A 12,862-nucleotide genomic window follows, 5' to 3' on the forward strand; every position below is an offset into this window, starting at 1 on the left:
TTTTTTTAAAAAATTTTGTCACGGGGTTCCCCTTAATATCCATACCAGACCTGAAGGGTCTGGTATTGAATTTAGGGGGACCCCCCACGTCATTTTTTTAAAAATTTTGATTCGGGGTTACCCTGTAGGGAATTCCCATGCCATTTTTATCAATGAACTTTTATGTGTATTGTCGGGAGACTCGGGACCGGCAATTCATTAATAGCCACGAGTAGTTTTAAATGACTTTTTTTCCTTTGAAATGTCATTTTGCTGTCAGACTGTTCTAAGCACGGGAAACGTGCACCCCTTTACAGGCATACTATAGATACCCCCCAGGTACGAAATTTAAAGGAATATTACACTTTTATTGTTTGACTTTAAGCATTATTAAAATCACTGCTCCCAAATAAACGGACATTTTTTAAACTTTTTTTTGCATTGATCCATGGCCCCTGGGGCAGGACCCGGGTCCCCAAACACTTTTTAGAACAATACCATGCATATTAGCCTTTAAAATGAGCACTTTTGATTTTGAACGATCAAGTCCCATAGACTTCAATGGGGTTCTAAAGTTCTTGCGAAGTTTTGGTCTGTTCGCATGTTCTGGTGCAAACCGAACCGGGGGGGGTGTTCGGCTCATCCTTACTCAAGACTCCTCTCTCTCCTTTTCTTTTTCTCACCCAGGACTCTTTCGGGGACGCTCTTCTCCCTCTTCAATTCCTTTCCTTTCCCTGCCTCTTCTTTTTTTGCTCCCTGCTGATCTACTAATATATGACTACCATTCGCTTTCTTTTTATTCTCTTTGGCCCTTTTATCTGACATGCCTACATACTGATTTGCTTCACACTATTTTCGTTTATAGTTTATGATTACACGACTGCCTGTCCTAGCCCTAGCTTATTTTGGGGCCAACATATCTATGTCATAACTCTGAACCACGAATGTACACCTTATATATTGTTCACCATTTTTTTTCCATGTGAAATAAAAATATATATTTACCTCTAAAAAACATTATATTATTTTCTTTTTTCCCCCCATAAATACATTATTTTCTATACTCCCAGAAATTAGATCTGATGAGAAAAATTAACAGAGGGATTCTTTTTTATCCACTATTTTCTCCAATCCACTATGTTTAATATGTTTTGAAATTTTTCTTAGCATACAAACACAAATGTTTTAATTAAATCAATTGCAATGTACAACTTCCATTACAATGTAAGTATATATCTATTATTCCTGTGTGGCATAATCATAACAAAGTCCTCTAGGTGAACCAGTTGGTATAACCTGTGCTTCCATAAACAAATAAAAAAAATATATATTTAATGGAATATTTATATATTCTTCTTTGTTTTTCAAAGGCTGAAGGAGGACTGAAAAGAAAGGAAAGGGGAACAAAGGAGGAAATCAACAAAAGGCCAATTTTATTTTAATATGTAAGGTGACATATCAGAGGGCTAGAGTTCCTACAGTAGCTGGTCACATGCCTCAAACAAATATTAGATTTAACAATGTTTTGACAGTAACAGTACCCCCAAAGTGAGGGAACCCCGAGGTGAGTATAACTATATCAAGAAGCCTTTGCCAGAAATGGGAACCAAGAAACTATCATTGGATTTTGGGACATGAGACCTTAGCAGCACTCACACTTGAAGCTGAATATATAAACTACAGATCTTTTAGAGAGTGAAAATAGTAAATAAATAAATAGTGAATAAGTAAATAATGAAAATAGTAAAGATAAGACTATACTGTTTGAAAAAACAGTTGATGAATCAACAAGGCTACCTACATCTGTGTTATTGTTCCTAAAATCCCCTGTTATTGTAAATAAGGAGTTGGCTCTGTACTCTCAGTGCCGGTTCACACAGGGGCGACTTGTCAGGCGACCTAGCCGCCTGACAAGTCGCCTCCCGTTCTGTACTATGGAACCGTTCTAATAGGAGCGACGCAAGTCGCTCCGACTTAGAAAAAGGTTCCTGTAGCATTTCTGGGGCGACTTTAGGTGACTTGCATTGACTTCTATACAGAAGTCGTTTTGCAAGTCGCCGTGGAAGTCGTGCCGCCCCTGTGTGAACCGGGGCTCAAGGATAATCAATTATGATTGCATCAGGGTAAAAAAAAAAAAAATCACATCTGGTTGTCTATGTAAGCTGGGTTTTATAGCACATTGCTATAGCTCATTTAGTATTTTTTTATTTTCTTTAAAGTGGTGTTCCGGCCGAAATTATACTTTTTAAATAAAAATACCCTTATAATACACAAGCTTAATGTATTCTAGTAAAGTTAGTCTGTAAACTAAGGTCTGTTTTGTTAGTTTATAGCAGTAGTTTGTTATTTTATAAACTTACAGGAGGCCGTGGCCATCTTAAGTGTGGGCATCTGAAGCCAGACTGTATTCCTTCCTGGATCTCATGCTTGCAGATCTCGCACATGCTCAGTGCAGCACAAGCAGTGTAATAGGTTTCAGGTCAGGTTTCCATAGCAACGGCAGTGTCAGAGGAAGTTGCCGCCCCTTCCCTGAAGGCATTGCAAACAGGAAATGATGCGATGGGCCACGGCCAGGGAGGAGGAAGTGAAAAATGAATACAGCAGATATACAGTAGGTGCTGAGAAAAAAATTTTTAAAATATCCAATTCGTTTACAGTGCACAGTTTAGTGAGGGATGCTGAAGAGTTGTAAAAGTGGCTGGAACTCCACTTTAAATACGGTTATACCAGATAAAAGCTTGTGATTAGACATTCTTTTAGACTATGCTGTTTTTCATTAGTTATTTCTACTATGGAATAGTATGGAATAGTTTTTGTGTCAGGAATATTCTCTTTTTAAGGTTTTCGTGAAGCAATAATGAATGTGGATGCTGCACTTACCAAGAAGAAAATCTTTAACATTTTTTATAAGCTCTTTAGAACGATTTTTGTCTGCGTCCATACGACTGATGGCTTTACTCAAAGTTTTGTTGAGTCTTGAAGCTTTCAACTTTGTATCTTCTGCAAGCTGCCTGATGTGCTGAATCTAAAACAAAATAGACAATATTGTACCTCAGCTTCAATATTAAAGTTGCAATGTGAAGAACATACTCTTTTTAGTATAACCTACCCTTTAAATACTACTGTGAATATCTTTGGTCTAGCAATAGAGCAAATTATTTAGCAACATCCTCATCATAGTTTAATTGAAGCTTGCCTGTTTATAGTGCATTAAGACAGCGACCAAGTCCACTCAACTTTCCACTTCACTTAGAGTAACCAAATCATGGTGCATATTACTATGGGATGACTAGCTTTTGATTCAACCACTTTTGTCAAGCTAGATCTTTCCATAAATGTACACAGTGAGCCTTTTCTCTGGGAGATGGAAGTCAATTCAGAAAATCTATTCCAAAGAATACATTTCACCCATATAACAGTAAGGAAGAGGTTGCAGCGTGTTCATAACTATTCTATCATTTTCTGATCTCTTCATTGTCAGCTAGATTGGGCAACAATTTATTTAATTTCTGTGAGAGGCCTTAGTTACACACATATGCATACAAAGCCCAGGTATTTCTGTGGATGAATTGTCTTGCACATAATGTAGCTTTTCTACCCAAAGAAAATTTTTAATTCAGAAGCCCTTTGGTTTAAAGCAGTGGTTCCTTTGCTTGCTTTTATCCAGCCCTTGGGGCACTATTTCATCCACTGATACCAACAATGGGGCATAATTCTCCCCCCACTGAGACCAATGAAGGGGCACAATTCCTCCCAATTACATCAATGATGGGGCAGGAATCCTCCTAATGTCACCAACAATTAGGCCCAATGACACCATTGATGGGGCACAATTCCTCCCAATGACACCAATGATGGGGCATAATTCCTCTCACTGACACCAAAGGTGGGGCATTATTTTTTCCCTCTGATGGCGGGACCCTTTCTACTCCCAATTGCCACAGTCCAGTCCCCCTAAAGTCTGAAGGACAGTAAAATGGCCCCCTGTTTAGAAAGTTCAGAGACCCCTGGTTTAAAGGTAAGTGTACAGAAACCCATGATCAAATCATATCAGTACATAATCTTTTTTTTTTTTTTTTTTTTTAATTTAAAAATGCATGCCTTTTACTATATATATTTAAATAAATTTAAAAAGACTTGCAGTGCCATGTTGATATGTTTTTGTGCGTTTTATGTATTATATAAGCAATATCCAGGAGGAAAGAACTCTCTTTGCTGTCTTATGCCTTAAGCTCACAAAATTCTCACATAATAATGGCACAAATATAATCCATGTGCTCCAAACCAAAATCCAGTGGCTGAATATGAGGACATTGTTCTACAGGAAAGCACTAATGCATGCTGTAAAATTTAAACTAAATTGATAGCAAAATGAAATTAGTGCAAGCACAATATTCCAAATGCACACATTCCTGAAAAACATCTGTAAATGTGAGTGGGTGCTGCAGCGACCAACGGCTGGAAGTCAAAGACATCCAAAGCAAAAAGTATGTCACCAGCACACCAAGGATCTCCAGAATGGGCCCAAAGCTTTATTCAGTGATCAAATCATAATAACAAGAGCAGCGTTTTGGAGCCTCGCAGAGCCCTTTCATTCGCCACATGCCTGATGAAGAGGTCCTGCGAGGCTCCGAAATGTTGCTTGTGTCATTATGCTGTGATCGTTGAATAAAGCTTTGGACCCATTCTAGAGATCCTTGGTGTGCTGGTGACATACATTTTGCCTAAAATGAAATTAGGAGACATTTGAACACCCACTTCCAAATAATCTAAGGTAAATGTATATAGTGAATTGGACGTGTGTCTAAAATTGGTAAATCTTTTCAAATCAAATTAATATTTACAGACTTCCAAGACCAAATAAATACCTACAAATTAAAAAAAAAAAAAAAAAAAAAAAAGCAAAAAACAACAAATCGGTTTTAAATATCTTGTACAACCCAGATATGAACAACACTTTCTCTTCCATTGTTCACGTTCAGTACAATGGCATTCTGTTTATGTGGATTTTGGTGTATTGTTTGCGGATTCCTTCAACACAGCAAGATTTGTGTGAAAAGTTCTCTGGCGTTATTTTTTTTATATTCACCTGTTTCTCAGCTTCAAGGAGATGAATTGCAACACTCTTTAACCTAGCATCTGTTTCATTTGCTTTTTTCAGACCATCTCTGGCAACTGGCAAAGCTCCATTACAGTCTGGTCCACCACACTTCCTTCTGCCAAACTTATCTCTGCATAGAGCACCTCCACAGGGGGAAATATTGCAAGGAAAGTCCCAAACAGTTCCACAAACCTGTGAGAAGACATGTTCTGTAGATGTCAGTATCATAAACTAATATCTACACATTTTAAAATATAGGCATCTGGTAAACAAATGACAGTGGTGTAATTTTAACGCATTACTACTTTACAAAATGAGTTTAGAACAAATCTTTCCTTTGTCTGTGTTTACAGAAATGTTTTCCAGATATATACTATGCAACAGCTCAGAGCATAATCAGTGAGCAAAAGTGTGTCTGAAGTCTGTTCATCTAGACCCAGTTTTCTGATTTTGTGCCACCATCTTTGGCACCCACGTAACATAGACAATGTGAAAGCAAGGTGTCAATCACAGATCACATGTTACAGACACATTGGCATGCTGTGACCTCATGAGACAGTTGACACTTCATAGAAACATAGAAAAGTGATGGCAGAAAAAGACTGAGTAGTCCATCGAGTCTGCTCATTTTTTATTTATTTTTGTATTTATTTTCATTAACCTCGTTGTCTGACTATAGATTTATGTTTCTCCCAAGCATGTTTGAAGCTGTTTACTGTTGACTACCTCTGTTGGTAGTTTATTTCAATCATCAACCACCCTTTCAGTAAAATAATACTTTCTAAGATTAGTTTTGAACTTTCCTCCAGTTAGTTTGAGGACATGTCCCTGTGTTCTTGATTTTGGTTCCATATTGAAAAGACTGCCTTCCTGAACTCTATTCACCCCCTTGATGAATTTGAAGGTTTCAAGCATGTCTCCCCTTTCCCTTCTTTCCTCCAGACTGTACATATTAAGTTCCTGAAGTCGCTTTCGATATGTTTTATCGCTCAAACCTTTCACCATTTTTGTTACATTCAGATCTAGTAGACCTTCAGATCTAGTAAACAGTGCTCTAGCGGAAGTTGTCTTCATTAGGTAGAACTCTCATCCCAAGTATTCAAAATTCAACATGATATCAGCCATGCCTAGTAGGGGCATAAGTACAGGGGTCGCAATTGTGACTCAGCCCCATCCTTCAAAGGGGCTATGCGTCTCCCTTGTATACCTGGACAGGTGGGGGGCATGGGTGGCATATAGAGGAATCAATCTAATCCATGTTCCTCCTGCAGCCGCTGAATGCCCACTTCTCCTCCTCTACCTCCCACAAACATTCAGCAGCGCCCCTCATCCCCCGGAGCTCTGCTGGTTTCCCCCATCCCCCTTCCCCCGGCTGCTGTGATGGATGCTTTCAGGATGAGAAACAGGCAAGGGGTCGGTAAACATGTCATTTACTGGCCCCTTCATTATCTGAATAGACAGAGTTAGTGATCAGTACTGATCACTGACTCTGTTCATTAATAACTGAGGCATAATAAACTGTGTTCATTCATAACTTACCCTCCCTCCTAGATTGTAAGCTCTAATGAGCAGGGCCCTCTGATTCCTCCTGTATTGAATTGTATTGTACTTGTACTGTCTGCCCTAATGTTGTAAAGCGCTGCGTAAACTGTCGGCGCTATATAAATCCTGTATAATGATAATAATAACTGTGCTTACTGTGTTTCAATTTGTGAATGATTAAAAAGCTCTGGACAAAGCTATTCCTGTCCATTCATTCTGTGCAGCTGAGGCTGGGGAAATGGAGGACTGTGTCCTCAACCTTCTTTCTCTGTCTCAAAGGTGGAACATCAGAGGTCTGTTTAGACCCATGCAGCCACCAAATCAAACACAGGTAAACAAGGACACCACACACATGCACCCAAACACACATGAGCACACACACAGATACACACACATGCTCTTTTCAAATAGGTGCAAGGCTAGAAAAAAAATTCTGATTCCAAATACTTATTACACTACTTACTACACACAAGCATTTACTTGAATCAAAAAAGATTAAATGTGGCATGCAGTGCTTAGGCTAGGAAAGCATTCTGAAACTGAAAAGAACACAGTTTATATAGCCAAAGCAGCACTGAAGGCACTTCTGCTTAAAAAAAAACTGGTGTGTTCAAGACCTGCATTTATCAAACATTTTTACTTTTTTAAAATCAACAGAATACTCAAAAAGTAGACTTAAGTTGGGTTGCAAATTAAACATGTTTACCACTGAAATTAATATATCTCTGTAGTGACAGCCATCGCTGGAGCGGTATGTGGGTAGGCAAGGACATCCATGAAGCCTCTATTGGTCACTAAGGGGTTTATTTACTAAAGCTAGAGAGGGCAAAATTAGTCACAATTCTGCAGAGAAACCAATCAGCTTCTAACCTCAGCTTGTTTAATTAAGCTTTAGCAATACAACCTGGAAACTGATTGGTTTCTCTGCAGAATTGTGACCAATTTTTCCCTCTCTAGCCTTGGTAAATAAAACCCTAAAGCTGGCCATACACCTATAGATTATCTGCAGATTTTCTTTGGTTAGATGGAAAAAGTGCAACAGATTTCTCCATGTTCGCTAAACTGTGTGGATGAAGGAATCTCCCACTTTTTCCATCTAAGCATAGAAAATCTGCAGATAATCTATAGGTGTATGGCCAGCTTAAATGCCAAGCCTCATACCAGCAAGAAATGGATCCTGTTTGCATATCTGAATCATGCATGCAAAGGGAAGGGGATGAGTCTAAGACAAAGCCATCAGAGGCACAGAATCAATGAAAATCTGACATGTGTCACACCACTATGGGGTGCTTAGTCATAGCTGTTGGAAGATGGAAATACCGTCCATATATACAGGGATGAGAAAAAGGTTGATCAAACAGGAAATCCCTCTGATAGGCCAAATTCCTGGACACATATGAAACACCTGGAGTCATGCAGGTTCTTTCATTTTTCTTTTTATTTCTTTTGCATTTTTTTCATTTTCTTCATCATTTGTTCATTGATTAATTTGTTTCAAATTTTAAGTATGAATATTTACGTATTATGTTTGTTCATCATGCATTTTTGTGTTGCATGACACATCAGGTATGTCTCTTAGGTTATTTTGGGATGTTGTGATTAAGTTAATTGATTAAGATATCCCATGGACATGCATGACTCCAGGTGCTTTGTATGTGTCCTAGAGCGGTGTTCTTTTGTTGTTTGTTGGTGGGGTGAGTTTAGGTGTGGCAGCCAGAGGGTGCCTAAACACATTGTATCTCCATCTTGTCTTTTTGTAAAGCCAACCACTGGGAGCAGAGGAAGGTTCCTGTTCCCTGTTAGCTTACAGCTGAGTGCACAGTGTACTAGATCTTGTCAGAAAGTGGATGGGACAAGGACTCTGTAGGACAGTCTCCAATCCTGGGACTGCCCCGCAGGATCCAGGACATTTGACAACTATGCAAGTGTAGTGTAATTCCACAAGGAACACAAACAACAATTTAAATTTCTATACATTCCCTTAATTAATACATTCCAGAAAAAAATATGCACTCCAGAAAGGGGGAACTATAGGGTGATTTCACTACACCCTGGGTGTCCCTGGAAAATTAGAAATGTTCCCATTGGGACAAATGGACAGATATTCCAACCCTTTCTACTCTAAAATTATAAAATGTTATAACTGGCTTGCCCTATTTAATTAGACTATACTTTTAAATGAATATTTAAAAGATTACATTTAAGAAAACAGTCAAACATCATACATAATATTACTTTTCAGGATTTTTAAAAATAATTTATTGTAATGATAACTCTTACCATTTCATTCATTTTACTTATTTGCAGAGATTTCATTTTGTTTAACTTTTCTAAATTATTTTTGTCTTTTTTATCTAGGTTGCTGAGTTCAGTCAGAATATTTTTTCTAGTTTTGGATACAGTCCGGATAATAGGTGTAGCATTGCGTGCCTTCTCTGCTGCAGATAATGATGTTTTATAGTGTTTGGTGATCTTGTCAACATATGCTTGGATATCTAATAGGAAAGGAACAAGAATGTAAGCCCTCTTGTCTTTGCTACAGAATGAAAGTACAAAATAAATAATAAAACACATTACATGGATATCATACTGATTCACATTTCACGTAATCTTGAAAAAAATGAATAGATCACAATACAATTTAAATATATCTTTATTAAATATCATACATTTTCTGGGATGCATGTGCCAACTCTTCAACAAGCTCATAAATCATTCATATTCTGGCATGTTCAGGCAGGTTTATTTCTTAATCACATCTTCAACTTACTACACTGTATTTTCATTAGAAATACCATTCTGGCTGTGGAAGCAATCATTTTGTCATATACAACAAGAGCCCTGTACCAAGACCAGGGACTAAAGAAGGATGTAATGTAACCACATATTTTAATGGTTGAATTGGATAAAATCTAGTTTTTGTCATTAACAACACATGAATTCACATTAAAGTTTTTCATCTAAATGTTAGATCAAACAACAGAAACCATAGTGGTGGGAAAAAGATGACTGACAAAAACAAGAGACACAACTTTAAAACAAAACTTCAGCTATTAGACGCCCCCAAAACTAACCTAAAGTCCACCCATGTATTTTCTAATTGAAAATAATTCCCAATACATACAGTATCTCACAAAAGTGAGTACACCCCTCACATTTTTGTAAATATTCATGTGACAACACTGAAGAAATGACATTTTGCTACAATGTTAAGTAGTGAGTGTACAGCTTGTATAACAGTGTAAATTTGCTGTCCCCTCAAAATAACTCAATACACAGCCATTAATGTCTAAACCACTGGCAACAAAAGTGAGTACATCCCTAAGTGAAAAAGTCCAAATTGGGCCCAAAGTGTCAATATTTTGTGTGGCCACCATTATTTTCCAGCACTGCCTTAACCCTCTTGGGCATGGCGTTCACCAGAGCTTCACAGGTTGCCACTGGAGTCCTCTACCACTCCTCCATGATGACATCACAGAGCTGGGGATGTTAGAGACCTTGCACTCCTCCACCTTCCGTTTGAGGATGCCCGATAGATTCTCAATAGGGTTTAGGTCTGGAGACATGCTTGGCCAGTCCATAACTTTTACCCTCAGCTTCTTTAGTAAGGCAGTGGTTGTCATGGAGGTGTGTTTGGGGTCGTTGTTATGTTGGAATAATGCCCTGCAGCCCAGTCTCCGAAGGGAGGGGATCATGCTCTACTTCAGTATGTCACAGTACATGTTGGCATTCATGGTTCCCTCAATGAACTCTAGATCCCCAGTGCTGGCAGCACTCATGCAGCCCCAGACCTTGACATTCCCACCACCATGCTTGACTGTAGGCAAGATATACTTGTCTTTGTACTCCTAACCTGATTGCCACCACACACGGTTGACACCATCTGAACCAAATAAGTTTATCTTGGTCTCATCATACCACGGGACATGGTTCCAGTAATCCATGTCTTTAGCATGCTTGTCTTCAGCAAACTGTTTGGGGCTTTCTTGTGCATCATCTTTAGAATAGCCTTACTGGGATGACAGGCATGCAGACCAATTTGATGTAGTGTGCGGCGTATGGTCTGAGCACTGACAGGCTGACCCCCAACCCCTCCAACCTCTGCAGCAATGCTGGTAGCATTCATATGTCTATTTCCCAAAAACAACCTCTGGATATGACGCTGAGCACTCAACTTCTTTGGTCTACCATGGCGAGGCCTGTTCTGAGTGGAACCTGTCCTGTTAAACTGCTGTATGGTCTTGGCCACCCTGCTGCAGCTCAGTTTCAGGGCAATGTTCTTATAGTGTAGGCTATCTTTATGTAGAGCAACAATTGTTTTCTTCAGATCCTCAGAGAGTTCTTTGTCATGAGGTGTCATGTTGAACTTCCAGTGACCAGTATGAGAGAGTGAGAGCGATAACACCAAATTTAACACACCTGCTCCCCAGTCACACCTGAGACCCTGTAACACTAATGAGTCACATGACACTGGGGAGAGAAAATGGCTAATTGGGCCCAATTTGGACATTTTCACTTAGGGTTGTACTCACTTTTGTTGCCAGCAGTTTAGACATTAATGGCTGTGTGTTGAGTTATTTTGAGGGGACAGCAAATTTACACTGTTATACAAGATGTACACTCACTACTTTACATTGTAGCAAAGTGTCATTTCTTTAGTGTTGTCACATGAAAATATATAATAAAATATTTACAAAAATGTGAGGGGTGTACTCACTTTTGTGAGATACTGTACATTTTTTCCTGCAGTCCAATGACATCATCAGTACTTTCTCATCTTCGTTCAGCAGTAGCAGGGTGCAGGCATTATTCATGAACTGAGCAACGTTCACATAATAAGAGTCCTAGTGTATTGTGAGCCCAGGCTGCATGATGACATGCCCCCTGGGGGGGCCTGAAAATGACAGGCTGTGCTCACAGGAAATGGGCAGAATGACACCAGTGTGGTTTGCCTGAATTGGATCACCGGCGTTGGACTGGGGAAGGAAGTCAGGGGCATTGCTGGAGCGTGGAAAGGGTAAGTGGAGACTGGCAATACATTTTTTAAAACAGGATGGGAATCTGAAAATGTAATGAAAAAATACTTAGAGCTCTACTATAAGCTCTGTTAAAAAAAGCACAGTGGTTTAGTGGTAGTTCTGCCTGGCAGCACTAACAAACATGACTTTAGCCTGGTGCCATCCAGGCCATGCCCCCAACATGTTTTGCCCCACCAACATCACTAAGTCATTGATGCCCTGTGGCCATGGCAAAATGTGTCAGGGGGTGTAGCCTGGATGGACCCAGGCTGAAGCCATATTTTCCTGTTGATTTTACACTTTGGCCTGGGTTGGTGTGCTTAGTTTTTTTTTTCTTTTACCAGCGTATGCTCACACAGCAGGGAAGGGCTCTTTATACTCCTGTACTCATAAGTAGGAGTCATCTGGAGCGGCACCTCAAGCTTTTCATGGTCGTCTTGAAGAACTAACCACAGACCTTTCCTGGATGTAGGCTTCCTCAAATCCTCATGTAATCCCAGACAGACTAGATGATGTTGAGATCAGGGTTCTGTGGGGGGCCAAACCATCAATTCTAAGACTCTTTTTTTCTTCTTTACACTAAGCATAGTTCTTTTTTTCCATTTAAATTTTTTATTGAAGGATTTTGCATGGTACAGATATAGTTAACTGCACATTCAGTAGCAAATCGAATGCTCATATAACAACAGCAAAAACAGGAAATATCGATTGGTCTATTTCAGCAAACCATTAAGATATCTCAGTAAGTATGAGTAGTAAATCAAAGGGCGATACTAAAGATAGTTCTTGTTGACATTAGCTGTATGTTTAGGGGTCCTTGTGCCCCTGCAGAATAAAGATGCCTCCCTGGTATTGTATGATGGATAAGGATCTGCCTGTATTTGTCAGGATCGAGGATACCACTGACCCTGACCAAATCTCCAACCCAATTTGCAGAAATGCAGTCCCAAATTTGCAAGGAACCTCCACCATGCATCGCTGTTGCCTGCAGACACTCATTATTGTACTGCTCTCCAGCCCTTTGGCGAACAAACTGCCTCCTGCTACAGCCTGCTACAGCCAAATATTTCAAATTTTGACTCATCAGTCCATAGCACCTCCTGCCATTTTCTGTACCCCAGTTCCTATGTTTTTTTGCATAGTTGAGTCGCTTAGCCTTGTTTCCACATTGGAGGCATTGCTTTTTGGCCGTAGTTCTTCCATGAAGACCACTTCTGGCCAG

At 39.4% G+C, this 12,862-nt stretch overlaps 1 protein-coding gene across 1 annotated transcript in view; it reads right to left on the bottom strand.

The window, feature by feature from the left end:
* LAMB4 (laminin subunit beta 4) overlaps positions 1 to 12,862 on the bottom strand; it is a 245,791-nt gene that overhangs the window by 50,708 nt on the left and 182,221 nt on the right. The window contains exons 31-33 of the mRNA XM_073619678.1: positions 8,903 to 9,117; positions 5,069 to 5,272; positions 2,860 to 3,004 (exon numbers count right to left, since the gene is read on the bottom strand). Coding sequence (XP_073475779.1) covers positions 2,860 to 3,004; positions 5,069 to 5,272; positions 8,903 to 9,117 — 564 coding nt within the window. The remainder of the gene's footprint in view (positions 1 to 2,859; positions 3,005 to 5,068; positions 5,273 to 8,902; positions 9,118 to 12,862) is intronic.

The sequence above is a fragment of the Aquarana catesbeiana genome, linkage group LG03 (assembly GCF_042186555.1).
Source record: "Aquarana catesbeiana isolate 2022-GZ linkage group LG03, ASM4218655v1, whole genome shotgun sequence".
Classification (NCBI taxonomy): Eukaryota; Metazoa; Chordata; class Amphibia; order Anura; family Ranidae; genus Aquarana; species Aquarana catesbeiana.